This window comes from Dasypus novemcinctus, chromosome 28 (assembly GCF_030445035.2).
Source record: "Dasypus novemcinctus isolate mDasNov1 chromosome 28, mDasNov1.1.hap2, whole genome shotgun sequence".
NCBI classification, from domain to species: Eukaryota; Metazoa; Chordata; class Mammalia; order Cingulata; family Dasypodidae; genus Dasypus; species Dasypus novemcinctus.
Window position 1 is genome coordinate 31225560 of NC_080700.1, and position 25655 is coordinate 31251214.

At 39.4% G+C, this 25655-nt stretch overlaps 1 protein-coding gene and 1 pseudogene across 1 annotated transcript in view; both read right to left on the bottom strand.

Annotated features, from left to right (window-relative positions):
* The window catches only part of THBS2 (thrombospondin 2), a 39432-nt gene extending 26677 nt beyond the window's left edge, over nucleotides 1–12755 (bottom strand). The window contains exons 1-5 of the mRNA XM_004447891.5: nucleotides 12372–12755; nucleotides 9441–9513; nucleotides 7449–8005; nucleotides 5466–5550; nucleotides 529–725 (exon numbers count right to left, since the gene is read on the bottom strand). Coding sequence (XP_004447948.1) covers nucleotides 529–725; nucleotides 5466–5550; nucleotides 7449–8005; nucleotides 9441–9492 — 891 coding nt within the window. The 5' untranslated portion in view covers nucleotides 9493–9513; nucleotides 12372–12755. The remainder of the gene's footprint in view (nucleotides 1–528; nucleotides 726–5465; nucleotides 5551–7448; nucleotides 8006–9440; nucleotides 9514–12371) is intronic.
* A 4142-nt stretch (nucleotides 12756–16897) lies between these two features.
* On the bottom strand, nucleotides 16898–17490 carry LOC101441638 (UPF0669 protein C6orf120 homolog; annotated as a pseudogene).
* Nucleotides 17491–25655: the final 8165 nt, after the last annotated feature.

Sequence of the window (25655 nt, forward strand, 5' to 3'; positions counted from 1 at the left end):
TTACTGTGCTTTAGCTTAGACAAATAGACACCACGGGATTATGTGGCTGAAAAGAAACTCATCACTTTCAGTCTTCCTTTTTTAAGGGAAGCCATCTTGAAGCACTGTCTTTCAGGACAGGTTCTACTTTTCAAACTTCTTCAGCTTTTCCTCACAGCATTCAAACCTTTATATAAATGGATCTCCCTCTGTATTTTCAGTTTTATTTATTGGTTGTATTTATTCACAAAATTCAGAATTCATTTTGGAGAATTTCTCTCCCATGACTGCATTTTTATTCAGGATACTTTATTAACATCTATAAAAATTTCCTCTAACTTCCCTCTATACTAAACAGACATGTCCAATGAACTTGGCATAAACCTCTATATATTAACCGTTACTTTTTAAATAGAGTCCAATGTCTTTTCTGACAAGCACATATTTAGTCGCCAAAAAGACAACTTTAGCTGGACTGAGGAGGGCAGACTCCATCTTATTCAAGATGCCTACTCTTGTTGATCCTTACTTTCTTTTGGAGACACTTACCACTTTGTTTAGATTTTCACTGAGCTGGTTCACAATGATGTGAAGTCCAGAGATTTCGTTGATCATGTTGCCCAGCTCTTCACAGGAACGCTCGCACACTTCAGGCTTTTTCTCCGAGCTTTGGCCAACGTATTCAGTGGTCACATGAGGACTAAGACGTAGCGTCTCTGTGTTTTCGTTGATGGCGTTGACTTCAGCTGAGGGGGAAGCACGTCAAGAACACTGAATGGGATGGGCCAGAACTGGCCCCTGATGCTGACGACAGTTTGACCTTAGAATTGTACATTGGTACCCAGCGGTGAGGATGACTCATTTGTTTTCTGAGTAGCTTAATGCTAAATGATACCCAAGAAAGCAAGAATCAACGGTAGCCGTTGTCAATGATGACCCTTGCTTTTGAGAAAGGAGTCTGTCCCATTCTGTAAGAGTACATTTGCTTAGCAGTTAAAAATAGCTCATTAGTGAAGCAATGTTTTCATTTAGGAGTAGAAAAATGTAACAAACATTAGATGCTTTTACACTTAGAAATGCATTTGCTTGATTTATGTGTCATGTACCTTATTCAAACTGAGGCAGCACTAACAACGTCCTGGTTTTTTAACGACGATTTCCTATTGACAGTCAAACCCTAAATCTGTTTCTGTTTTCAAAGCAGTTTTATTGAGCTATATCAACACACCAATCAATCCATCCAAAGTGTATAATAATTGGCTCTCAGCATAATCACAGAGTTGTGCATTCATCACCACAATAATTTTTAGAATATTTTCATTATTCCAATAAAAAAACCCATACCTGTTAGCAGTCACCTCTCAATTCCTCTATCCTTCCCCAGCCCTACATAACCACTTATCTATTCCTGTCTCTATAGATTCATTTATATTTACATTTTATACAAATGGAATCATACCACCACTAGTACTTTTTGTCTGGTTTCTTTCACTTAGCATAATGTTTAACTGATTATTATAATTAAAAATTTTAATTAGAGAAATTGCAAGTTTACATAAAAATCATGTAAAAAATGCAACATTCCCATATATGCCCCCTCTCATTGTTGGCACTTAGCTATTGGTGTGGCACCTTTGTCACCACTAAGGAAAGAATATTAAAATAATAATGCTAACTATAGTCCAGAGTTTGCATTAGGTGTATTTTTCCAATATTCCCCCCTATTATTAACACCTTGTAGTAATGATGCACATTTGTTATAATTCATGAAAGAGCACCCTTTCATTTATATTATTAACCACAGACATCGTCCACAACAAGGAAGACTGTGTTATACAGTTCCATGTTTTGCCTCTAGCTTTCCTTCTTCAGTCACATATTCTCCATATATTCTGATGATTTCTCTCATCTCTTCATTTACCCCTATTTTCCACCCCAAAACACTCTTTCTTATGGCTTCTTGTTCTATAGTAAAACAAAGTTGGTTGTCTTCATGCTCAAACAAGAGATTTCCTCAAGACCTCACCTTTATTTTTCCGGATGTTTTTCATGGCATTTTTCTACTGGGCTTCAGTGTCAATTGCCCGAATTCTAGGGTAGACACTCACAGAATCCTGGCCATGAGTACACTACTTCTCACTCCCTCAGAAATTGTACCAAACCTTTCTAAAGTCTTAGTTCATGGGAGAAATGTGGATATGACAAATAAATTGCAAAATTCATTTTGGGCAAGTCCAGAAACAGAAGTCATCATCAGATCAAGCTGGAGCTATTTAGAGTCACCAGTGCCAAGGGCTCCAGGCAAGAGTTCATCTTATTTATTCACAATTCATGCTCCAATTTCCTCTCTGGGGTGATAATAAAAAATTTAATATATTTTAGTTCTTTCAGACATTCCATTATGGAGTTATTATTTTAAAATGCTACAATTCTATCAGGCATTCCTTTATTGAGATTTTATTACTAGGTCACAAAGTCCTTTGCAATTTGCATTAAGTTTGACAATAAGCATTTAAACTTATAATCATCTAAGCCTATAAGCATACAAACACATATATACTATGTATGTGTATATGCGTTTGTATGCTTATGCATGAGTATGTGCATGTGTATATGTGTTAGTATGTGTACATGTGTGTGTTTTGCATTTGTATGTGTATATGCATGTGGGTATGTATTGTGTATATAATATGTGTATGTATGGTTATATATGTGGTACTATATGTCCGTGTGAGCATGAGTAGCAACTTCTAATCAGGGTATTTCAATTTCATTTAATAAAACATTCTTGACTTATCCAGGCTATTTTTTTTTTTTTTTTTTTTTTTTTGCCTTTAATAGTTTAGCAAACATTAGTAAATTTCTTTGTTTCCCTCCCTTGGAAATTCATGTTGACCTGGAAGCAAAACCTCCCAACTAGACTACATTTTCTTTTGTGTTTTGGCCAATATTTTCAATAATGAAATAATAACGGCTTGACACCATTTGCAAAGTTAATCTAATTTTTTAATGAACAGTAAAAGGAGGGAATGCAACTATGGACTAAAATAGATCTAATATTATTCTAGTAATGGAAGAACTTTTATCATTGATGTAAAGGCAGTGGTCACCGGAAGGTCTGAGGGGAGGGAGAGGGAAGAATAGGTGTTACATGGGGCATTTTGGGGACACTGGAATTGTCCTGCACGACATTGCAATGATGAGTACAAGCTGTTATACATTTTATCAAACTATAAAATTCTGTGGTACAAACTGTAAACCATAAAGTAAACTATAGTCCATGCTTAGTAGCAATGCTTCAATATGTGTTCATCAATTGCAACAAATGTACCACACTAATGAAAGATATTTTTAAGGGGGGAAAGTGAGGCAAGGGGGTATATGGGAATCCCCTATACTTTCAATGTAACATTTATGTAATCTAAAGATCTTTAAAAAACAACAACAACAATGAATAAACAATGCTGTTCTTGTTTGCAAAAAGTTATAAATTATGTTGAACACAATAGGCTAGTTTTAACCCCTAACCTCCTTGATAACTGACTCATTATGCCATCCATGATGTAGCTCTAATTTATCTTGACCTGCATCAAATGTATAGTAAAGGGAATTTTTGTGGTTAGGAACATTACTAAGGGTGTATTTTCTCTTCATAAAACTACGTTTTTATATATTAATGCACTTCTGTGTATATGTGTGTGTGCTTGTGTAAATTATGACAAATAATTTACAAAATTTATTTATTGCAACAACAGCAAGAAGTGCTCCAAAGTCCAACCCCCTGGACCCCGTGTCCCAAGGGAAGAGCACTGCATTATTTAAGTTGTGCCCCAAAGTACATATTACTCAAGAAAAGATGATTCAGGGTCAGTGCTAAGGTTAGTGTTAGGGTTAACGCTGGCTTAGGGCAACTTCCCTTCTCTTTTCACTGATGATAAAAATGTCTCCCTTTCCCTTATCTACCACAGGTTATCCAAGTGTTGGTCTAACTAAAGCACACCTTTTAAACTGATTTTCAGCTTCTTCACTTACATAAAGACAAAGCCCTCCTTCTAGTTAGGGCATTGAGTAAGCACATCTTTTTCTGTGCTTTCGGGATCAGATTGAACTTTTCCCTGTGGGATTATAGTCTGATATCATTTGAATGTCTTCGCCTTTTCCAAGCTTTTACCATTTCAATGGCTGTGCCCAAAAATGGGCAATGACTTCACCCAAAGGGACTGATGAGTAGCACTTTAGCGGAAACTGGAAGATAAGGAATGAGATTTGGTTCTGTACTGTAACTGCTCTTGCCAATGAGGAGTTTGGAATTGAGAGTATGTGTGATATAGGGGTTGAAAAACATCCCTCTCCCCTCAACAGTCCAGCCAAGAAACTATTTTAATTCTTTCCCTATTTGTACTTCAAAGCATATTATACTTCAAAATTTACCAACAGACTGAAAGAGACATAACCTCAGATTGAAAAATATACAGATCTTAAACTCAGTCAGTAACTCATAAAGCTAAGGAGAAATTTGAGAAATTTGCTTAGAGCACAGGAAATGGACAATATTTAGAAATCTCAGTAGAACTGAAAAATCAGAATAAGAGCTACCATTTCGGATGTAGACTGTTAGATCACATAGCCATAATTTGCATTAAGGACATCAAACCCTACATATCATTGCATGCTGATCCATAAAAGAGCAATTTATATTTGTCATAATTTACAATTGAAAGGAACATGTTGCCAATAATGAAAAAACATACAATTGAAATAACATAACAAGATAAGAGTTATGGCTTTGGAATCATCTCAAGGCTAGATTAGTATCTCAGCTTCATTGCTTATTAGATAGTTAAATTTGGCAACTAGCATAACTGATTTGAGACTCAGTTTCTTTATTTGTAAAATAAGAACAATAAAAGTAGACAAACAGGTATGCACCTTAACTGCAATATATCATTGTATTTAAGTGACTTTCATAAATTAAATGCTCAAGAAAATGTTGTCAAAGTATGGTTGGATATATAATTCCAAATGGTAATTAGTTGACAATGTGGATGATATATCGATGAATCAAGTAGCACAGATTTTCATAATTTGACTATATAAATAACTAAGAAAACTTCCATAAATCAGGATTGACAAAATATTGGTGGTGTTACCTTACACACATTACCTTCAAACACAAAGAGACTGGAAATCAAATAAAATCAACTTAAAATTCCAGTGATTTTTTTTTTGGCTTATAAAGTGGAAATATTTGGGGGTTTATTAAAATCTAGCTACAATTAATACTTCAAGCCATTTATCATGTTCATATTTCAACATGTCTAAGTTGACTAGTCAACTCACTCTAGTACAAAGATGGTACTGTATTCGAAGATTTTTATTTAAATCCCCACTAACACACCTTTGCACATGTACACACACACATACACACACATCACGAAATTCAGTTCAAGATATGAAATGAGATATATTATTCAAAATATACTTACTTTCCTGGCCTTGCTGGCAACCCTTCTTGCTTAGAACATCTTCTATAGAACTTTCAAAGACTAAGTAGACATTCTGAAGTAAACCCTGAAAATATACACAAAGAAAATAATGGACATTTTTACTGTCAAGCAAAATGCCATTTTAAAAATACAAATTTTATCTTAGAGTAGAATGTTTTCCTCTATGTTTTATATCAACGGGTATGAAATCTCTCTAAATTTATTTTCTCCAATATATGTTACTTTTGAAATTTCATTTTTAGGCATGACACAGAAAATAAGATTACCAGCTAGATGAAGAAAATGATCCGTACAGAAAAATGAGATTGCCCCCAAGACTGATGATAAATTCTAGGCTATTTATTTTTCTTTCCTGGGGATTCTTATGATTACAGGGTTCTTGCATTGGGCTAAACACCTTGGAAATTTCCCTGGCCCAGTCACGATTCCACATAGACAACAGGTCTACAAGAGTCCCTCCCAAGCCATGAGCAGTAAATCATCTTTACAGGAGTTGGATCAATCATATTTAGCCATGTGGAGCTCCATGATGAGTTTGGATTAATCCAATAACAAGGTAAACATCTCTAGGCCTTTTATTCAACCGAAATTAAATACATATGCATTTCCCATACACATCTGGAAGAGAAAAAAATGTACTAACATGTTTACTACATTTTTACTAACTAGAAATATTCTCCTGCAAAATATATTTTAACAAAAAATGACCAAAGAACTATTACCTTATAAATTAATATCCCTTTCATCAGAAATGTAGACTTGTTAATACTCTTCAGTACAATCTTTACTATACTAAAACAGGAAGCAATGAGTGGTTTCATCTGTCATACAAACGTGCCTGGAGTTACCAGAAACATTTGAATGGAGTCGTTTGCTGGATCATTAAACCAATAGCCAATATCTGCAGAGGTCAATGACTGCCTATGCAGGTAAAAAAAAAGGTACCTGGTGTGACATCTTGCTCTATTTACTTCTGGTTCAGAAGTGTGTGTGTGTGTGAGAGTGAGCAATGTTTCAAAAGGGCCAAACTTTACCTACTCCATCACAGAATACTGCATTAAGAGATGCAGTTGGCCCTACTTTGGAATTCGTGTTCCTGGGTGTGATGGAGTTGGACTCAGATGTGACCTTTGTACACACACCTCTTCTGTCACTTTAACTGAACCTGTGGTTGGCGCTAGGGTTGGTATATGCTCAGGAGACTTGAATCTCTGGACTGTCCATGTGCCAGCTTGGCCTGGAGCCTCAGCAGATTTGCAACTCCTACCCTCTGGCTTGTTGGACTTACCCAGCTCAGCTAACAGGGAGGTGAAGATGGTCAACTACCACACCTGGGAACCAAGAGTGCCTACAACTGCAAGCAGGAGAATCGTGTCCATCAGCCATGTGGGATGTAAGCCCCCTCTTGATTTAGAGGTGGAGTGGACATCACCATTCCAGGGTCCACAGGATGGAGGAATAAAATATGGATTACAGAGGACTAACTAATATTCTACTGTGGAACTATTGTGACTAGTAATGGAAGAAAATGTAGCACTGATGTGGAAAAAGTAACCATGGTAGTTGCTGAGGGCAGGGAAAGGGAAGAAGAGGTGTGATGTGGGGGGCATTTTCCGGACCTACAGTCGTCCTAAATGATATAGCAGGGACAGATGCAGGACATTCTATATCCTGCCATAACCCATTGAATGGACTGGGGGAGTGTCAACGACATTGTAAACTATAATCCATGGGGGGCAGCAGTGCTCCAAGATGTAGTCACCAAATGGCAATGAACGTGCCACAATGAAGGTGGTTGTTGATGTGGGAGGAGTGGGGTTGGGGGGGTATATGGGAACCTCTTATATTTTTTGAATGTAACATTAAAAAAAAAAGAGAAAGATGCACTAATTCGCCATTTCTCAGAAAAACGTCTTCCTCCCACGTGGCCATGACCCTGGGAGGTCCCTACCCTGTCCCTACCCTGAAGTGATGCTCCCGCGTTGACCCTTTCGCCACGTACATCCTGCTTTTCTCCGTTTTCAGCTGCTCGTAGAAGGGTTCGTCCAGGGTGAAGCTGTCCACCAGGTCACAGCCCACGTACAGGCTGTAGGTCTCGCCGGACACCTGCACGGTGACGTTTTTCCACTGGGAGTCAGCCAGGCCCACGTCCTCGAGGGAGATGACGTGCTGGGCGCCATCTATCCAGTAGGTGAGGTCCAGGGTGTCATCGGGACCATTGGAGACGATCTCGAACTGCCTCTGCGAGATGCCCGGGCCCTCCAGGGCCACCAGCGTGCCCTTGGACTTCCGGTCCTGCTTCAGGGTGGCCGTGAGATAGAAGCCCTCCTTCTGTCGCATCAGCTTGGTCATCTTGCCCAGTGCATCGGCGTTCACCGGTGGGATGTAGTCAAACCGGACAAAGCGATAGGCGGGCACGGTAGGGTCCGGCCCTCGGAACTGCTTGGCACCGATGGTCTTTCGGTTTATGTTGCTAACAGTGAAGAGGTCGAAGGCGCTGTCGTCCTCCTGGCCACCAGCTGTCAAAAGGAAGAGCAGCAGAGGAGGGTTACCAACACACGGGGGGCGAGGGCTCTCGAGGACAGGTGTTATCAGAATAATGAACCTTAATTTCATGCATTCTGATATTACAAGAAAGCCTGTGCCCTGTTTTCAATAAAACCCCCTATTTATCCCAGTGGCACTCAGACATAGCAGCCCGTTTCCAATGTTGACAAGTTAAAGAGCTTGTGCCTGGAGCACCGATGCCACCAAGCAGAGCATTTGGTTTCACTGACATTTGTCACAGAAAGACTTTCTGGATGAGGAAAGCCACATGTCGATTTATGTTCTGACACACGTTTTGTATCTTGCAACAGGCAGGTTTTTGAGTCCCACCGATTGCTCCTGTACTTCTGCCAGATCTAAAGCTGAATTGCAACCCTCCTAACTTATACCATTTGATTTCTCAGAAAGAAAAACAAACCCCTAGAGAAGAAATGAATATTTATCCCTGCGATTGAGATCTTTTAGTTGAACAAACTATGCTGGTATTTAATTTGTAAAAATACGTTTTCCCACTCATTTTGCATGCCCTGTGTAAGGAGTTCAGACAATGAGTGGTCCCAAGTCATTCTCAATGAGATGCATACCTTTATCCTCTAGAAATGAATGGATTTAAGTTGCCAACTGAAATGCTGGCAAGACAATTTACCAGATCTCACCAAAATAATAACTCTTTAGATAGTTCAAAATAATTTACTCAAATGTGAAGTTTAAACAAGGCATAAATTTTCATCTAATATTTGGCAAGTTAAAACATTTTAATACACATTGTTTCAGATAAAAGTATGAATGGACAACCATTCACTAGGGCTAGTTGGTAATACCTAAACAAATCTTTAAGATAAAGAAAACTGTTGAGTCAGCAATTCTGCTTTTGGAACTTAAACGCTAACCATATCATCACAAATGCTAGTAAAGATTTATTCCCAACAGTATTCACTGCAGCCTCATTTATACTAGTGGAAATAAAAAAAAAGAAAAAACCTAAGTGGGAACTGTTCTTTAAAAATAGGGTTTAAGGAATACCATACAGCCATTAAAATTCATGTTAAGAAAATAATCACATGGGAAAATATTTGTGATGTATTTTTAGGCGGGAAAAAGGAAATTATAAAACACCAAATGCTTTCAGTGTTATGAATACAGCACATTTTTGAAAAGGCTAAATATATGCACAGCAAAATGCTGTATCTTAAGGTAGAAGGGTATTTTTCTCTGATACCTGACTATTACAAAATAAATCATTTCATATCGTAGATATTCCAAAAGTAAAGCACCACTGTCTCTAAAACAAAATGAAGACGATTCTAAAAGTTAGATACTTCAACCCAGTTTTACTTCATCTCTCATCTTTTAGTTAAGCTACACCCTACAAGTCCAGTTGACTGGAAGGCTTTGGTTAACACTCACCTTGAGTATTGCAGAACACCCACAGAGCTAGCAGGAGGAACCTGCAGAACATCCTGCCTCTGAGGTTTATCTCCTGTGAATAAACCAGACACTTGTTAGTTCTGAATGGAATACACAACTGCAAATTTCAGTGGAACCTGGAATTTTTCATCGTATAACCACTTTTAAAACTAGGTATTTTTTAAAAATCAGAATCAAATGGATTTGGAGGAAGCTAAAAGTCTAGAAAGAAAATTTGCTGTTCAAATGGGTTCTTCTAACAAGTATCCATTGACTGGCAGGGTGCTAATTGCGTTCCGCGTATTTGTATCATCGAAGCCTCACAACGACCTATGGGGGGAAAACAATTATTATTATCCCCATTTCACAGCTGAGTAAATGGAGGATCAGGAAATCGAAATCCTTCCCCAGAATGATGTTGCTGATAAGTAGGGTAGCCAGCATTTAAACCCAGAAAGTCTGAATTTAGAAAATACCCATTATGATGAAAAATGCCTATGAAAGACTTTTGTGCAAATACCCTTTCCCCCAGAAAACACGGCACATAGTGCATATCTTAATTATATAAAACAAATATTAACTGTATATAAGAGGGAGAGGTAAAGTTAAGTTGGTGTATCATACTTAATGAAAAACATAACGCTTTACTCAGTAACACTTTCTGTCCTGCTTTCCTATTTTCCTCCAGGCCTGTTTTTCCGTTCTTGAGGATTTTAAATTGGCATGGCTCAGCGGACACTGGACCAGAATCAGGAGCCCTGGACTGAAGCCCAGATTCCACTATTAACCCAATGCTGGGCCCTGGCGTGGAGCTCATTGGGACTCAGTTTCCCCATCTGCTAAATGAGCTGGTGGAGCAAAGGATCACTAGGGTCCTTCCTAGCCATACGTTTGCATCCAGCCCTAAATCCAATCTAAAATGTATATCCTAACTGCTCCCAGAGTTTGAATGTTAAAGGTCCTTACGTTGGTATAAAAGAAATCCAAGGAGACTCCGTCTCCAGAAACGTTTGGCAAATGGAAAACAGTCCTTTTAGAAATCGAGACATCTTCCCCAGTTGAAGGCAAGCACGTTTTGCCGTACCCTTGGCTCACCTTCCCAGAATCTAGAGGTGTATTTATCACAATGCTGTACCCAAATAAAACCGTAACACATGGCCCTTTGTTGGTCGTTTTGAACTACCTTTGTAGGAAGCAGCATCACACACTGAGTATGCCCCAGACAGCCTGGGTTCAGAGCTGCACCAGCTGTGCACACGAGGGCATCTTACTTAACCTCTCTGGGCCTCAGTTTCCTCCTCTATAGAAAGAAAATAGTCCTTAACAAGATTCATTTCATGAAGTAGTCAGGAGGAAGATATTAAGCAAACTACTATTTGCAAATTGCTCAAACAGCATGGAGCGTAGCAAGCTTGTAGGTATTTGTCAAATAAGGTGTATAGACCAACACATCTAGAATGCTTTCTACTATAACTTTTTAGCAATGATGATGGCAAGGAGGAGGATGTTAATAGGAGCTTTTTGTAAGCTTCTTGAGAGGATTAAATTAGATGCACAAACCCTTGTACTTAGACTAGTACGTGGCACATAGTAAGTACTATATAAATGGTTTTAAAATAAGGAAGTGGATGGTTGGAACATCTGGAATGCTTTTTATTGTGTCTTTTCATGATTTGACCAGATGCATACTGTCTGGCAGGCATCACTTCGCTATTGTCCAGTTTATCCCTTACTTAAAAATCGCCTTCTGCTATAGACTGCCATGTGATTGCTGGCTCTGAGAAAAGTACACCCATCTGAAAAAGCAAGCTTTAAATCTATAGATACCCAGCTTTCTGGGTTCAGACTTAAACAGCGCAAATAACTCATTGTCAAAAATATCAAATCATCAGCCTGTCTCTTTGACATGAGACAGATTCCTTGAAAAGGTAGAAGGATTAGAAAGTCTCAATAGTCTGTTATTTGAGACTATAGTGAGAATGATGATCCTGTCTCATGAGATTGTCGAAACGAAGAAGAAAAAAACAGTATAGTTATTACAGCATCCAATGTTGTTAAGTTAGGAGATAAACATTATAGATACATAAACACACATCATTCTCATGGCTGCACTTAAATTTTATTTCATGCATTTCCACTGTATATTGATGTATATTTTCCAAAGGAAAAGAATCCCAAAGCCTTCCCACAGCAGAACATAATCGGGATTTGTCAAGATCTGGCCAACTTCTTTTTATATCAATAATCAAAGCCAAAAGTAACTTGACCAAGAGATAGTTATTTACCTCCATAAAGAGTGAAATGAGTAAACACTGTTCTTCAAATTGTTCTTGGGTTCATATATGTTGTCAAACAAGCCCAACTTTCCCTCTGTAGCAGTCACGCAAGTTATCATAAGCGAATGATCTCCCCAAACTTAAATACAACTATTTAATAAAACTACATTCCACGGCAGCAATAGTACTTCTCATAGACTTGTTATCAATTACTAACAATGCTCAAAAACATTCTCAGTCATTTGCAATGTTTAGAACTGGAACCACTGATTCCTTTTCACCTTCTCTGGGATATTGTTTCTAACTCCTTTTTCATAGCCCTCCTCATGAACACACTTAAATAGGCAGACTTCCTATTCTGGATTTGAAAATATAAGTATTTACATAAATTCACAAGTAAGTACACAACATGAAAATAATAACAGGAATCATTTCATTTTAAAGTGGGTTCACTTCCTGAGTTTTTAATTAAGGAGTAAAAATCCAAAATAAAGATTTTCTTACTACAGAGTTCATAGATACCTCAACCCATGTTAAATTATAAATCTATATTATGCTTTTCCTCTCCCTTCTTAGAAAATAAAAACACTCTCAGAAAATCCTGGCTCAGTGATATGATTTAGTAAATTAAATATATATTTTTATATATCCTCACCTGGTGTTTTGAAAAGATGCAGTGATGGCTGATTTTAACGTTCCAGAGCAAGTCCCAAAAGAATATGATTTTTGCTGGAGTGGAAAAGGAAACTCAGAATCTCCCACTGTGCAAACCAGCTCTCTGGTGGCTGGGGCTCCTCTTACTGGCTTCCAGGCAGCCGTTCGCTTCTTTATATCCTCTTTTTTTTTTCCGTGTAGGGCTGTCAATCATATGCACGAGGAAGCACGTTTAATTCATTTCTTCTAGGAATGACATAATTCCCCCTTCTGATCTCACCATTTGCTCTGAGTACCTGGTACTTGAATCCAAAGCCGGCCCTTTCTGGGCTCAGCGCCGCCCCCTTTCCCTGCTCTCACCCAGGAGCAGGGCCAGACTGCGGATGAGGCGGAGCCAGACGCGAGAAAGGGAAAGCCGAGGGCTTACTTTTCCTGTCTTCTCTCAGGAAATAAAATGCTATAAATAAAATCAAGATTGTCTGGAACTCCCCATTTTGCTTTAGAGAAAGAATGCAAGCGCTCTGCTTCGAATGTGTTTCGAATTACCAGCTGTGGTCGTGATGCTCGTAAACCAGATCAGTAACCATCAATCAGATGGCGTGGGTGTGGATACTGCGTTGATTTATCGAGGCAGTTATTAAACGCTAAATAAATTAATTTTGTTCACGTGCAAAAAAACAAAAAATGATATTCAATCTAAAAGGACGCTGACAAATTTTATTGCAAAAAAAAAAAACCTGACAACTGCAAAAGAGTATTACAGCTTGGGGAGCATTTATTTTAATCCAAAACCCACTTCATTGGCTCATGTTGGATTCCATAGGATGACTTCTTCCTGCAGAGATTTCATTACCTGGCCAGATCCATTTTGTACACATTTTCACAACAGCCTGGGACAACCCATCATCAGAGCCCATAAGTCTCAATTAGAGGGACAGCCTAATGTGTGGGTTGTGCCGAATGAAGACTGGAGAAAAGTAAAAATAGTGACAGTAGCCAGACTGCCTGCCACTTGCCCCACAGTGTACGGGAACCCCTGCAATCTCTCTGTCTGGCTGGACAGAAGGAGGGCAAGCCGTTCACCAAAGGTCAAGACGCACAGGCTTGGGTTCCCGGCAGCCCGTCAGGACACCTGGCTGTTAAATCTGAGGCTGATGTGGGTGGCAGTGGAAACGTCACCTCTTAGCTAAAGAAGATGTGTGGAGATTGCTCTCATCCTCCTTGCATCTTTGGCAGGGGGCAGAGCTGAAGGAAGCTGGCATTCATTGGCACTGGGTCTGCGTCAAGTGAGGGGCCGTAGAAGATGGGAGGGGCAGCAGGCACAGCAGGGCGGCAGCAAGAGCTGACAGTGCTGCCAGAGCCCCCATCCAATTCAGTACTGGGGTGCAAGAGGAGAGGGGAAGGGCAGGGGGAGAAATCGCCAGTGAAGGATGATTGTCCTTCACGCTTTTGCATTTTTCAAAGCTTTTTTTTTTGTTCTTAGGACAACTGTTCATTCATCACCTCTGGACAATACAAATGTCCCCTGTGTAGAGAGAAAAGAGACACAGCGAAAGTATGTGTCTGTCTTTTTTTTAGGATGAGAAGTTACTCTCTTGCTTAAGGTCAGCAAATTGGTGGCCAAGTCTGAATTTCTGGACTCTAATGTATGCAACTAAATTGCTATGTTATCTCAAATTTCAAAGGAGGATGTCTAGGCACCCTTTTTCTTTAAGTAATTTTCGGGGGATAATTGCCAATTTATTCGTTTCTCTTACCTTATTTATAGGTTGGTCATTTTTGTGGCCAGAAAGTGAAGATTTGGATCTCTCTGTCTACTCTGCCAGCTGAAGATGGTTTTCTCTACATTTCTTCCTTTATCCCTTCCTTCCTTTAATAATCACAGAACATAACTGTAAGACACAAAGCACGGCTAAATATCTCAATAATATGTGGGTGAAGAAGACAGGAATACTGCCTTCAGAGTCTGTTAGGAGAAATGAGCCATAAATAATGATGCTGCATAAGTAGAGATCACCAGCCACAGGAGAGAGCAGCACAGGTTTACTCGGCTTCAAGGGAAGAGATTGCTTCCAGCTGGAAAAATCAGAGAAGGCTTCCTGGAGGAGACAGAATCTGAGCTGATGGAAACATGGCATACGGAGAGAGGTGGAGAAAGTGGCCCAGGCAAAGACGCCGAGATGAGAAATCAATAACATGCGAGGGAAAAGTGAGTAGGTATTATCTAGAGCAGCAGATGCACAAGGCTTCAGCCTAAGGTTTTTGAAACTCATTTCATAGATGATAGAAAGCAATGAAAGCTGTTTGGGTCACATGATGAAGGTTGGACTTTATGGTCACATTGCACAGCTGGATGAGAGCAGGGAGAGGTTGAAGAGGCAAGACTCACTGTCAGCTTCTCACTTGGAAATGCTCAGAGCTAGTGCAAGGGAACCTGTGATGATAAACCAGCAAGGTAAAGTAGGAGGAAGGCATGATGGGGCAGCTCTTTCTTGGAATGGAAATAGAGATTTGAATAAAATATCAGTTTCCAGCGTGGGAAAAGCATTTTAAAAGAAAGAAGGAAGAGAAGGATCAAAGCAGGGCCATATTAGGCAAAGGTGCATTGACTCCTGAAATTTCCATTATTACAGTAATTATTATATTATTTGTTTCAAAGCCTTGATTTTATTTTTATACATCATCTATTTAGAAACTTAACAAACATGGCAGCTGTGGCTGTGTCTTTATACATGTTAAACCAGATTTCTATAAATTGAGACAGCATGACAATTCCAAATTACTCTAGTACAAACACAGAATCAAAGAATAAATCACAGTCATTGAACTGTGAAATATTTGAATTCAAATATCTGTGTAATTATAGGACTTATTTGCATAGTCAACACTGTATAGCACTCTATAAAATATAGGCCCCAAACTGGGGTTTCCAAGAATCATGAAGAAGCTAAACAAGTTAAAATAATGGCTGATAGTTTTGTAGTAAGTCAGAGCAAGTATAAAATACAATGGATCATTGTGCTATTAAATTCTTGATATGTTTTAAACTGCTGTGTCAGTATAGTATCCCAGGCCTTCAGGGAATGCTGTTAGACACAGAGCTGCAAGAAAGCAGCAGAGAAAAGAGGCTGAAAATAGGTCAAATTCAGAAATGGGTTTTATATTAGGATTTACATTGAACTAAGTATGACAGCAATTACATTTCAGAAAGAATTTTAATTTTTAAAATGTCCATACCATCACACATCATTGATCCTTCACCCATACCCCTTTGAATCTTGTACTGGATTTCCCATACATTGATTTTTACTGATTATTTGAAGGGAAGTTCATTCTTTTCTCTTTAAATTAAGAAATCATTAATGTCCCTCCCATACCCCCCATCTATAGGCAAATATCATTAGCGATAGCTAAGGAGGGAGAGTGTAAATTGGTTTAAAATTCAGTCCTATAAAATAAAATTTCTTTGTGTATTAACTAACAATTTTTTTTCCTAGGTTGCTGGATTTGTGACTGTTTTCAGCAAGTTCCCCCAACACCCAGAAAAATGGGCAGCAGGGAGAAAAACAGCAAAAAGGGATAAAATAGTTTTTAACCCTAAATTGTAATATGCATTTAAGTGAAATATCCAGTGCCAGTTTATTTACAACATTCTCAGTTTTATGCCCATAAAACATTTTTAAAACCAACTTTATGCTTATAATCTGCAAGTTGAGTTATTTGTGTTATAAGCTATTCTTACCTTTCAAACTAATTCCAGGTAGAGAAACAGTCATCCCCCAAAAGATGTTCCTCTCTTAGTACTTCAGCTATCTCCAAAAATTCAGTGGAAATATTTAGCGACTTAATTTTAAATACTTAATCTATTCTTCCATTAGCCTGAATAATTATTATCATTTTTGTTAATGTTTCCTATTTTGTATTATTTGTTCTGACCCACTATGAGTAGCATAATGAAGTTTACTTTAAAAATGTAATAGGTAGCCCAAGATTATAAAATTACAAAAGGCCTAATAAAACTTGGTGCCTCTGGATTTAGAATTGTCATTGTCTATAAGAATGAAACTTATGATATAGACACGGGATATAGGCATGGGGTTTTAGTCCATGATAAAAGAAGTGTAAATAAATCACCTTCATTACATTTCAGACTTGATTTTACCTCCCTTGAAAGCTTATACATTTTAACTTCATTTAGAATCTTTAAAGTAAAATTATAAAGTTATTTACCTTTTCATCTGATCTGTGTAACTGCCTAAAAGTTTGCTCTATTCTGATTTTTTTTTACATAATCTTGTACTACTTCAATCTCTTTCTTTTTAGTCACCTGGCAGACTAAAAAAAAAAAAAGGAGTTTAAACATTCTATTGTGTATATTGCTTTTAGAGGAATTTTGATATTTAAAGCAACAAATAATGTTCTTGCTGCTTTCCCTACTTTTGGGACAACTGTGTGACAAAACTGTGTATGTAGCCAGAATCTCAAATAGGTAAAAGTAGCAAGGTTCAAAGCAAACTGCAATCAACTTCACAAATTAAGGATATTGTATTCCAGAGTATGTCCAATGACACAAAAAAGAATTTCGAGTACCAGTTTCAAAACACTAATTAATATTGTCCAAAGAACAGATTCCTCTTCTTGAAATGCCTCTTCTGGAGTGTAAGTATGCTTTTTACTTGGATCTGCTCCATCTGAAGGAAAAGCAGTCTCACCACAGATACTGTCAACTGTTCTATCATAATATACTTTCATTTCAAATTCACCCTCATGGTGAGATGGATGTCCATAGATACCTATTCCCACAGAGCGTTGGAAGTGTGCTGGTATAAATACAATATCCTGGCCACACGTAACAGATTGTAATTCATAGTCACCAAAACTTGGATGGAGGATGCTATCAGATATATACAGGTTTGCTTTACTTCTTAAGCTCTGCATTTTAAGAATTATGATGCCCTCATGATTTAATTTCAAATAGCTATAATTCCCAGCTCCTTACGAGCCCTGAACATACAGAAGGATCTATTTTTCTAGAACTTCCTCCTCTTCAAAGCAATTCATTAAGGTAGAACTTGAGATGCGAGAAGTATCAGAAGAGCTCTCTTCCAGGGGGCCATCATCATTGGTGAGTGCTTTACTTCCTGCAAGGCACAGAGCCACACCAGGGCCATCTGGACACTCAGTGCCAGCCCACAGTTCCCCCTTCATGATGGAAATTCCTATTAAGAGATCACACGTTCTGAACTACTCTATCAGAGATGAACTTTGTGGAGGAGGAGCAGGGGATGTTTGATGGTGATACTATGGCATGGAGGGAAGATGGATGGAAGGCTAGAACTAGGAAAATAACAGAACAAGAACAGAGTGTGGCTCTGTGCTCAGGCTGGAACTGTTGAGGGTTTCCATCAATGACAGACCGACCACATGGAGAGCACGGTGAGCAAACTTGCAACTGTGATGAAACTGGGAGGCACATCCATGCACATCAGATGATGGAGACAAAAGATCTTGACAGGCTGAAAAGAATGGACCTAATCTAATTATCTGATTGGCAATCATTGTCAGAATAAGAGGTTAGTTTGCTCTCAATAGGCACAAGGCTAAGCCAGACTATTGTCTCTGACTTCTGGAAACCAAACACATACAAATATGGCAGGCAATTGAGAAGTACAGAAAGACAGACCAAAAGGGAAAAAAGAATCCAGATGGATCTCATCATCTGGGAACAACAGGGAAAAGTGATAGCTGGAAAACGTGCTTATTGAAATTTTTCACTTAAGCAGCTGTGAAATTTCTAAAACTAATTAAGCTAGTTTACTATTCATCTAATTTTAGAAGTTTACTCTTTACCCTTAGTTCCATGAAGTAACCAGACCTTCTCAGATTTGCTTACAGGATTAAGATCATGTCTCAAAGCAAAACCAGACAGAATGGTGTAAATCCATAATTTTTCTCGGGACAAAAAGCTTGATACCTTTGAGTGATTAGCTTAAGAAAGGAGCCATGTAGACTTTGCTAACCTGTCGCTAATTAGCCACTTACGATAAGTTTGATGTGCTTGAGACAACACAGGACTGAGAAATTGCACTTACCCTCCTCACTAGATCCCTAGCATCACTCATTTTTCTTATCCCCTAAACCCTCTCCTTTGTCTATAAAAACCCTAACTCCCGTTCTGGTTTTGGGAAGTTTCCCCCAGTTCTTTGCTTGTGCACTCACAGTAAGTCACCTTTTTTACTGAGACATGTTTTCCCCTTGCGGTGCTGGATTGTGCGGGCCCTTCTATTGGAGAAAGCTTATGGTAACACAGGCACTGGGAGATGGTCCTTGAAGATAGTCAGCATGCTGAAGTCCAGCAGGTGGACAGAACATAATCCACAAAAGTCAAAACCCATAGTTTACAGAAAGTCAGTGAGACAAGTGGGTGCAATGTGAAAATTCTGGATGAATATCTGAGTCAGACCTTCAGACTTTAGAGGACAGAGAGCAATCAAAACAAAAAGGTTCTAGTCTTAAAGGCAGATAAGCAGTCTCAAAGAAAGAGACATCATCCTGGTAGTTAATTGAATTTAGTCAATATATATCAAACTACTGCTATGTGACAGGCACTGGCTAGGACCTGAAGATATAAATGATGAAGATAACAGATCTGGTTCCCACCCTCTTGGAGAATATAGACTAATGAAATCAGGAAATAAGCAATCACACCTCTGCAGAGCAGATCAGGAAAAGCTTCACCCAGTGTTGCCTGAAAATGACTAGAAATTAGTAGAAAGTTGAAATCAGGAAGCCAGGATGAAATAGCGCTCCAGGCAGAGAAAGTAGCATATAGAGAGGCCAGGTTGAGGAATGAAAACAGATTCAAAGTGCCATGGACTTGGTGGTTGAGGGGGTCCTGGGGTAAGAGATAAAACTGGAGCGGTAGGGAGCAGACAAGAAAAACAGCAAGGAGTGGACAACATGCAAAAACAAACGAGCAGGAAGCAAATGTGGCTCAAGCAGTTGAGCACCCACCTCCCACATGGGAAGTCCCAGGTTCAGTTCCCAGTGCCTCCTAAAGAACAAACAGACAGCAAGCAGACAATGAGCAAAAACAATGAGCAGACAACAAGCTTAAACAATGAAAAAAACAATGAGCCATTTCAGGGAGAAAAAAATGGAGGGGTAGAGAGGAGCCACCTTCAGGATTTTGAATTTTATATTAGGGCCGGTGAAAGGCAGGCGCCCACACATGTTTGCATTTTAAGAGGCTTGTTCTGGATCTCCCATAGACAAAGTGCTGAGAAGTCAGTTAAAAAGTTGTCACACAAATCTTCTGGGCAGAGACAGTGGCTGAGAAGGTGGAGGACACCAAATGGACTTAAGGGATGCTTAGACTGTAGAATCAATAGTATTTAAAACTGGGTGAGGGGAGGGCATGGGGGATGTAGAAGGAGGTCCAGTAGCTTATTGAGACTGGGACTGTGTAGGGTAACTGCCCTCATGGGAAAAGATGAATTGTTTTTAAGTGTGCATTGAGGGTTTTATGGGACATAGAAGTAGACATATATGGTAAGTAGAATACATAAGGGCCTGAAGCTTTGAAAGCTTCGTTTAGGTAACACCTGGATGACTATTAAAGTCATAGAAATGATTACACACCAGGAGTGCAAAATGGAGAAGAGAGAAGAAATGAAAATAATAGGGGACTAAAGACAGAACCATGATCATCAGAAAGTCAAATTGGGGAACTGGTTTCCAGAATCGGGACCCAAAGTCAGACTTGGGCCAGCACCAAAATTAACCTGGCTACTGAACTAGGGCTAATCAACATCACCTAACTAGGGAAAGCGTGAGCCCTGAAACATATCTGAGTCTGAAAACGGGAAATAAGAAGGCCTTATTATGAGGAGAACAAATAGAGGGTCTAAGCGGATCCTTATAACAGGACAATGACAAGTCTTTCCTTAGGTTCAAATCAGCTCCACTTATGCCATCCTAAGTGAAAGGCAGAAGTAACTTCTGTAGGTTCCTTCACAGTTAAGGTGGTTTTTGGCTATATTCCTAGAGGGAGTGTTCAGAGCAATGAAAATATAATCTCTCTGTGCTCCTTGATGTTCCAACTTCACTAGAATACTGTGCTCCATTCTAGGTACTGGATTTTAAAAGGGGTGTGACAATTTGGTTGCCAAGTGGATGGGAGAATGAGCAAGATGGAGAGCAGTCAAGGGCAAAGGCTGCAGGAACTTGACCTGAAGACAGCTTAGAAGGGACATCACCACTGACTTCTACTACATGAAGAACTGTTGGAAAAAGGACCTTTTTTTGTGGCTTCAAAGATAAAATTAGAATATGGCATGAAGGATACAGGGAAAAGAGTTCTGCTGTCACTAGATGTGCCTGTGGGGCAAGGAGCTTCTTGTCACAAAAAAACATTTACGCCTCAAACTGATGACCACCTATCAGACATGCAGAAGAGGGAAGTTATGAATTAGGTAGGTGATGGGACCATAAATGCAAAAGCTTGTTTATGTCTCATTCATTATTGTAGCCTTAGATCCTACAAGTGCCTGGTATGTATTTGGTGAGGTAGATGCTCAGTATATTAGTCAGCCAAAGGGGTGTTGATGCAAAGTACCAGAAATCTGTTGGTTTTTATAAAGGGTATTTATTTGGAGTAAAAGTTTGTAGTTGCAAGACCCTAAAGAGTCCACCTGAAGGTATCACAAGAGGTGCTTTCTTATCAAATGCCAATCTATGTGAAGGTTCAGTCTCCCTTCTCCCTTTTAAGGTTCCATGGTCTCAGCTTCTTTCAGTCTCAGCTGTAGGCTGGCATTGGGCTCATCTCTCTCCCCGGGGCTCGTTTCTTTCAGGGCTCAACTGTTCTGGTCTCTTCACAAGGTGAGCTATAAACTTATTAGACGAATGGCTCATCTCTCTTCCCCAGGATAAAAGCTAACAAAGTTCTCTCCTCTGGTATCTATGGCGCTTCTCTCTTCTCCTATGTGTCTACTTCTGTGCATCTCCTTCATTGATTGTCCATTTGTATAGCCAACAAAGGGAGCAGGGACTCAAACTGAGTCACCCTAATGATGTGGTCAAATCAAAGCCCTAATCTTAACATAATTTAATAAAGCCATCTCAGCTGGATCTATTATAATCAAAGGGTCTCATGCTCAGAGGAACAGAGCAGTTTACAAATATAATCTCTCTTTTTGGAACTCTTAAATAATCTCACACTGCTACAGTCAGTAAAGATTTTTTAAAAAGTAAAAGAATAAACAAATGGATAAATAGACAAAATGATTTCACTGTTCCTTTCCAAATGACTACACTGAGGCTATGAAGTTTGGATAGAATCTAAGAAAGATGGATAATTCCTAGCACTGTTCTCCATTTGAGAGCTCTAGGCAAGCCTAAAGGGAAGACTCCTTGGTCTGTCTGTGAATCCTGGGTATCTGCAAGGTGAGGAGCTGGCCCCAGGAAGAGGCTTTGAGTCAAAGGGCAGAGAAGACCAAGCTGGCCTTCATTGACCTAGCCAACTGTGCTTTGAGGGATTCCCATGGGGAGATGCTCAGCAGAGGGTTCCAGGACAACTTCTGTGCTTTATGACATATGGTGAAGTCTTTGGGACATACCAGGGCCCTGATGCTCCAAGAGTTGGGAAACAGTGAGCTAATAAAGCTGTTGGGATGCAAAGTGTCACAGCTGCAGGCATCTGTTTTCTCTTAGTCCATCCCTGGGCTTGAAAAACACTGCAGGCCTTGTGAGTAAGTAATAGGCTTTCTCATCTCCCTACATTGGGTGGGGAGGGGGGCGGGGGTTACGGGAACTTGCTCTACCATAACTAACCACAGAGGAGAAACAGCAGTTTGTGATTTCTTTGTGATTATGCCCAGGATTGGTAGCAAGAGAGAGAAAATTCCTGAAAAAAAGCTCACGTGGATAGAGGCCAGACTAGATTAGGTAATGGGTTATTTCCATTCTTGGTGTGCAATGAGCACTCACCCAAAAATGCTAGAGCTTGGCTTGATGAGGCCCAGGATGGAGATGGATTCCATCAGGCATTTGTGAGATGGGGTAGACGTGAGAGAAACCCCCTTTTTTCCTGTGAAAGCGATATAATGTTGTGGAGTAAGAGGCAGGAATCAAAAAGCCCAAGTTTGAGTCCCAAACCAGTTGTGTGGCACAGCCAACTTCACTTCTCGGCCCCTTAGTTTTCTCCCCTACAATATGGTGAGGATAAAAGGAGTCCCTTTCTGTGCAAGCATGCTCTAGACTGCAAAGCACTAAAATCTTGTTACTCAGAGTGTAGTCTGTCGGCTAACCAGGGAACTTGTAAGAAATGCACAATTGCAGTTCCAGCCCCAAATGTGCTGAGTCAGAATCTGCTTTTGAACCAGTGCCCCAGGTAATTTGTATGCACATCGTGGTTTGAGAAGCACTGCACGGCAAGTCAGTTCACTTACTGTTTTGATTATTTTAAAATGCTCCAGGCAGTCACTCCTCTCTGGGATGTGCTTGGAAAGCAGGTGACATGATAGTGTGGTCCCAAATCTGAGAGTAAAGCAGGAAGAGAAGATTTATTAAAACCATGGATTCAAATGGGCTTCCAAGAGTGAAGCGCAGGCCTTTATCTTGCAGCTCAGCGCTCTTCTTTCAAGATCAGGCTGTTGCTTGGTTGGGAAATGCAGTAGCACCAAAGCCTCTATGAGCTAAATGTGTTTGATTTCTTTTAAAACCTTCCGAGATGTGGTAAAAAGAAACACACACACACTAGAGGTTTACTCGCTCTCTGATTTTAGTTAACAGACATCTGGATTATGTAAACGACAAATCAGTAGAGGGGTAAGAGGAGGCAACAGAATGAGGGTGAAATCCCTCCTTGTGGTTAGATTACCTTTCCCACGGATGCTGGAAAGTGTCCCTCTGCTGGAATTCAGGATCCAATACAGTGGTGCCAACTAAACCCTGAAGAACAGCTCAGTCCAAATGCTGGCATGCCAAAGGCCTCCACCTGGGCCCCCTCTGTTTCTCCATCTACATTTTCTTCATCCTGTCCCTGGCTGTAAAAATCATCCTGATGTCAAAGGTCATCTTGTTTGGCTTAAATTTATATAACCAACTTCTATTCAAATGCGTCGATCAGATGTAAAATTTTTCATGTCCGCCAACACAGCCTTGATTTCCGAATGCTCACTCAATCCCACAGTAAAAAGCTCACTTCTGTTCAGATTGGTAAATGTCCCTGATCACAAGCTTCTCAAGCCAACAACCTATGAGTCATCTCTGATTCTTGACTCTCCTTCACACTCCTCATCCAATTCATCTGCAATTCCTGTCAGAGAAACCCCAGAACTCATCCCCGAGCTGTCATTTCTTTCTGTCATCACTTCAATAATTCTAGCCTTTGCCACGGATTTCTCTCTCTGGATTGATACAATGTAGAAAAATCATTATGATGGAAACTTCCAGGCCTGACTCCTGCAGCGTCTATCCTTATTCAACTTTAAGCATGAACCCCCAGGAAATGATTTAACACTTTTGGGGATTGAATCATGTCCCCCTTAAATGGCAGGAATAGGTCCCAGTGCTTGATCCTGTGGGTGTGAACTCATTTGTGAATAGGGTCTTTGAAGATGTTATTGGTTAATCTGTGCCCAAACTAAAAGAGGGTGGGCCTTAATCCAATATGGCAGAAGTCCTCGTAAGCGAAGGAAATTGGACATGGAGGAAAAAGGCACAGGGAGCAGCTGGAAGTCAACAGAAACCAGAGAAGAAAGGAGAAGACGTCACCATGAGCATTGCCATGGGGACAGAAAAGCCAAGAAACCCCCAAAATTGCCAACCAGCCAGAAAATATTGTTCCCAGGAGGAAGCAAGTTTTCTAGCCTCTGAAACAATGAGCCAAAACATTCCCGTTGTTAAGCCAACCCATTGCATCTGTGTTAATGGTCCTGCTCTAGGCCATGAGTGTGGGAGATGGTTAATAGGGAAAAGATGGAATATTGTTAAGTTGTTCCAGCCAGACTTCAATTTGCCATAGCCATATGTTATCAGAGGCAGAAGAAATTCAGATTATCCAACCTAAATTAACTAATGTCTCTGTCCATTTTCTTAATCATTAAAAATTCAAGAAATTCATAGGCCAGGGACTATGCCAGTCAATGAGTATTTATTAGCTATAAACATAATACCCAGAACCCTGCCTTCATGAAGCTGAAAATCTAATGAAATGAAGAGTTTTAAAAGAGCTGCTTCTTATAGAATTCCTTACTTAAGCTTAGAGGAGATATCAATTGCAATTCTAGAAGAAAAAAAAAATTCTAAGATACTACTACCCTGAATCCAGAAAAATCCAAAGCAATGGATGGACTGCTTCTCCTTCAGAAAGCCTCCATTGACATCACTCATCTCAGCTGAGCTTTCATAGTCATGTGCTCAAAATCATACTTCCTGATTAGAACCAGAAAGCAGCTCTTCAGTGTTTCCAGTTAAAGAGAGAACCAAATGGTTTGATGACATGCTGAGGTGGAGATATGATTGGCAACCACTGGTAATACCAGGATTGTTAAACAAGGACACGTACGTGCATTGGTGGCCAACCCACCTCTGAAGGGAAGGATGCTGAGAATGCACTAGTACTTTTCCTAGGAAACAAAAATTTCCAAGAGAAAAAAGGAAAGAAAACAAGGGAGTGAATCTGATTTACAAATGTGAAGGAAGAGGATTAGATTCAATTTGACGTAAGTTAAATTCATGGCACTATTGGGCAACAGATCTATTGTACAATAAAATTGTCATGATATTTTCCTATCTGTAAATAAAAAGAGGCATTTTATTCTTATGTATAAAGAAGATGAACAGATTATCAAAGGTTCAGCCTGGTACTTATATTTTTATATTGATTTATTTTCCCTATTATTTCACATATTAATGTGGAATTGAAATACTGGTGAAACAGACTTCACTTGCTTCAAGTTCTTTAAAAGTTGAAATATTGGATGTTGTAGAAATAGGACAAAATGCAGAGTCAAGAAATCCATATTCTGGTTTTAACACCCTAACTTCATGTACTTTTCTATAAAATGTGTCAGGCAAAACAATATTCAAAGTATTTTCAGATCTATAATTTTTAATTTCTATAATTAAGAATTTCATATGTTGACACTCAGCTTCTTTTCTTCCCATTATTAGTTTTTTGCAGATTAAAGCATTTTAGATAACTGTACAATCTTTTTAAAATCAGTTTCAACAAGCAAATACTAAACCCCCCGACCTGCACAAATTCTACTATTACAGTCTT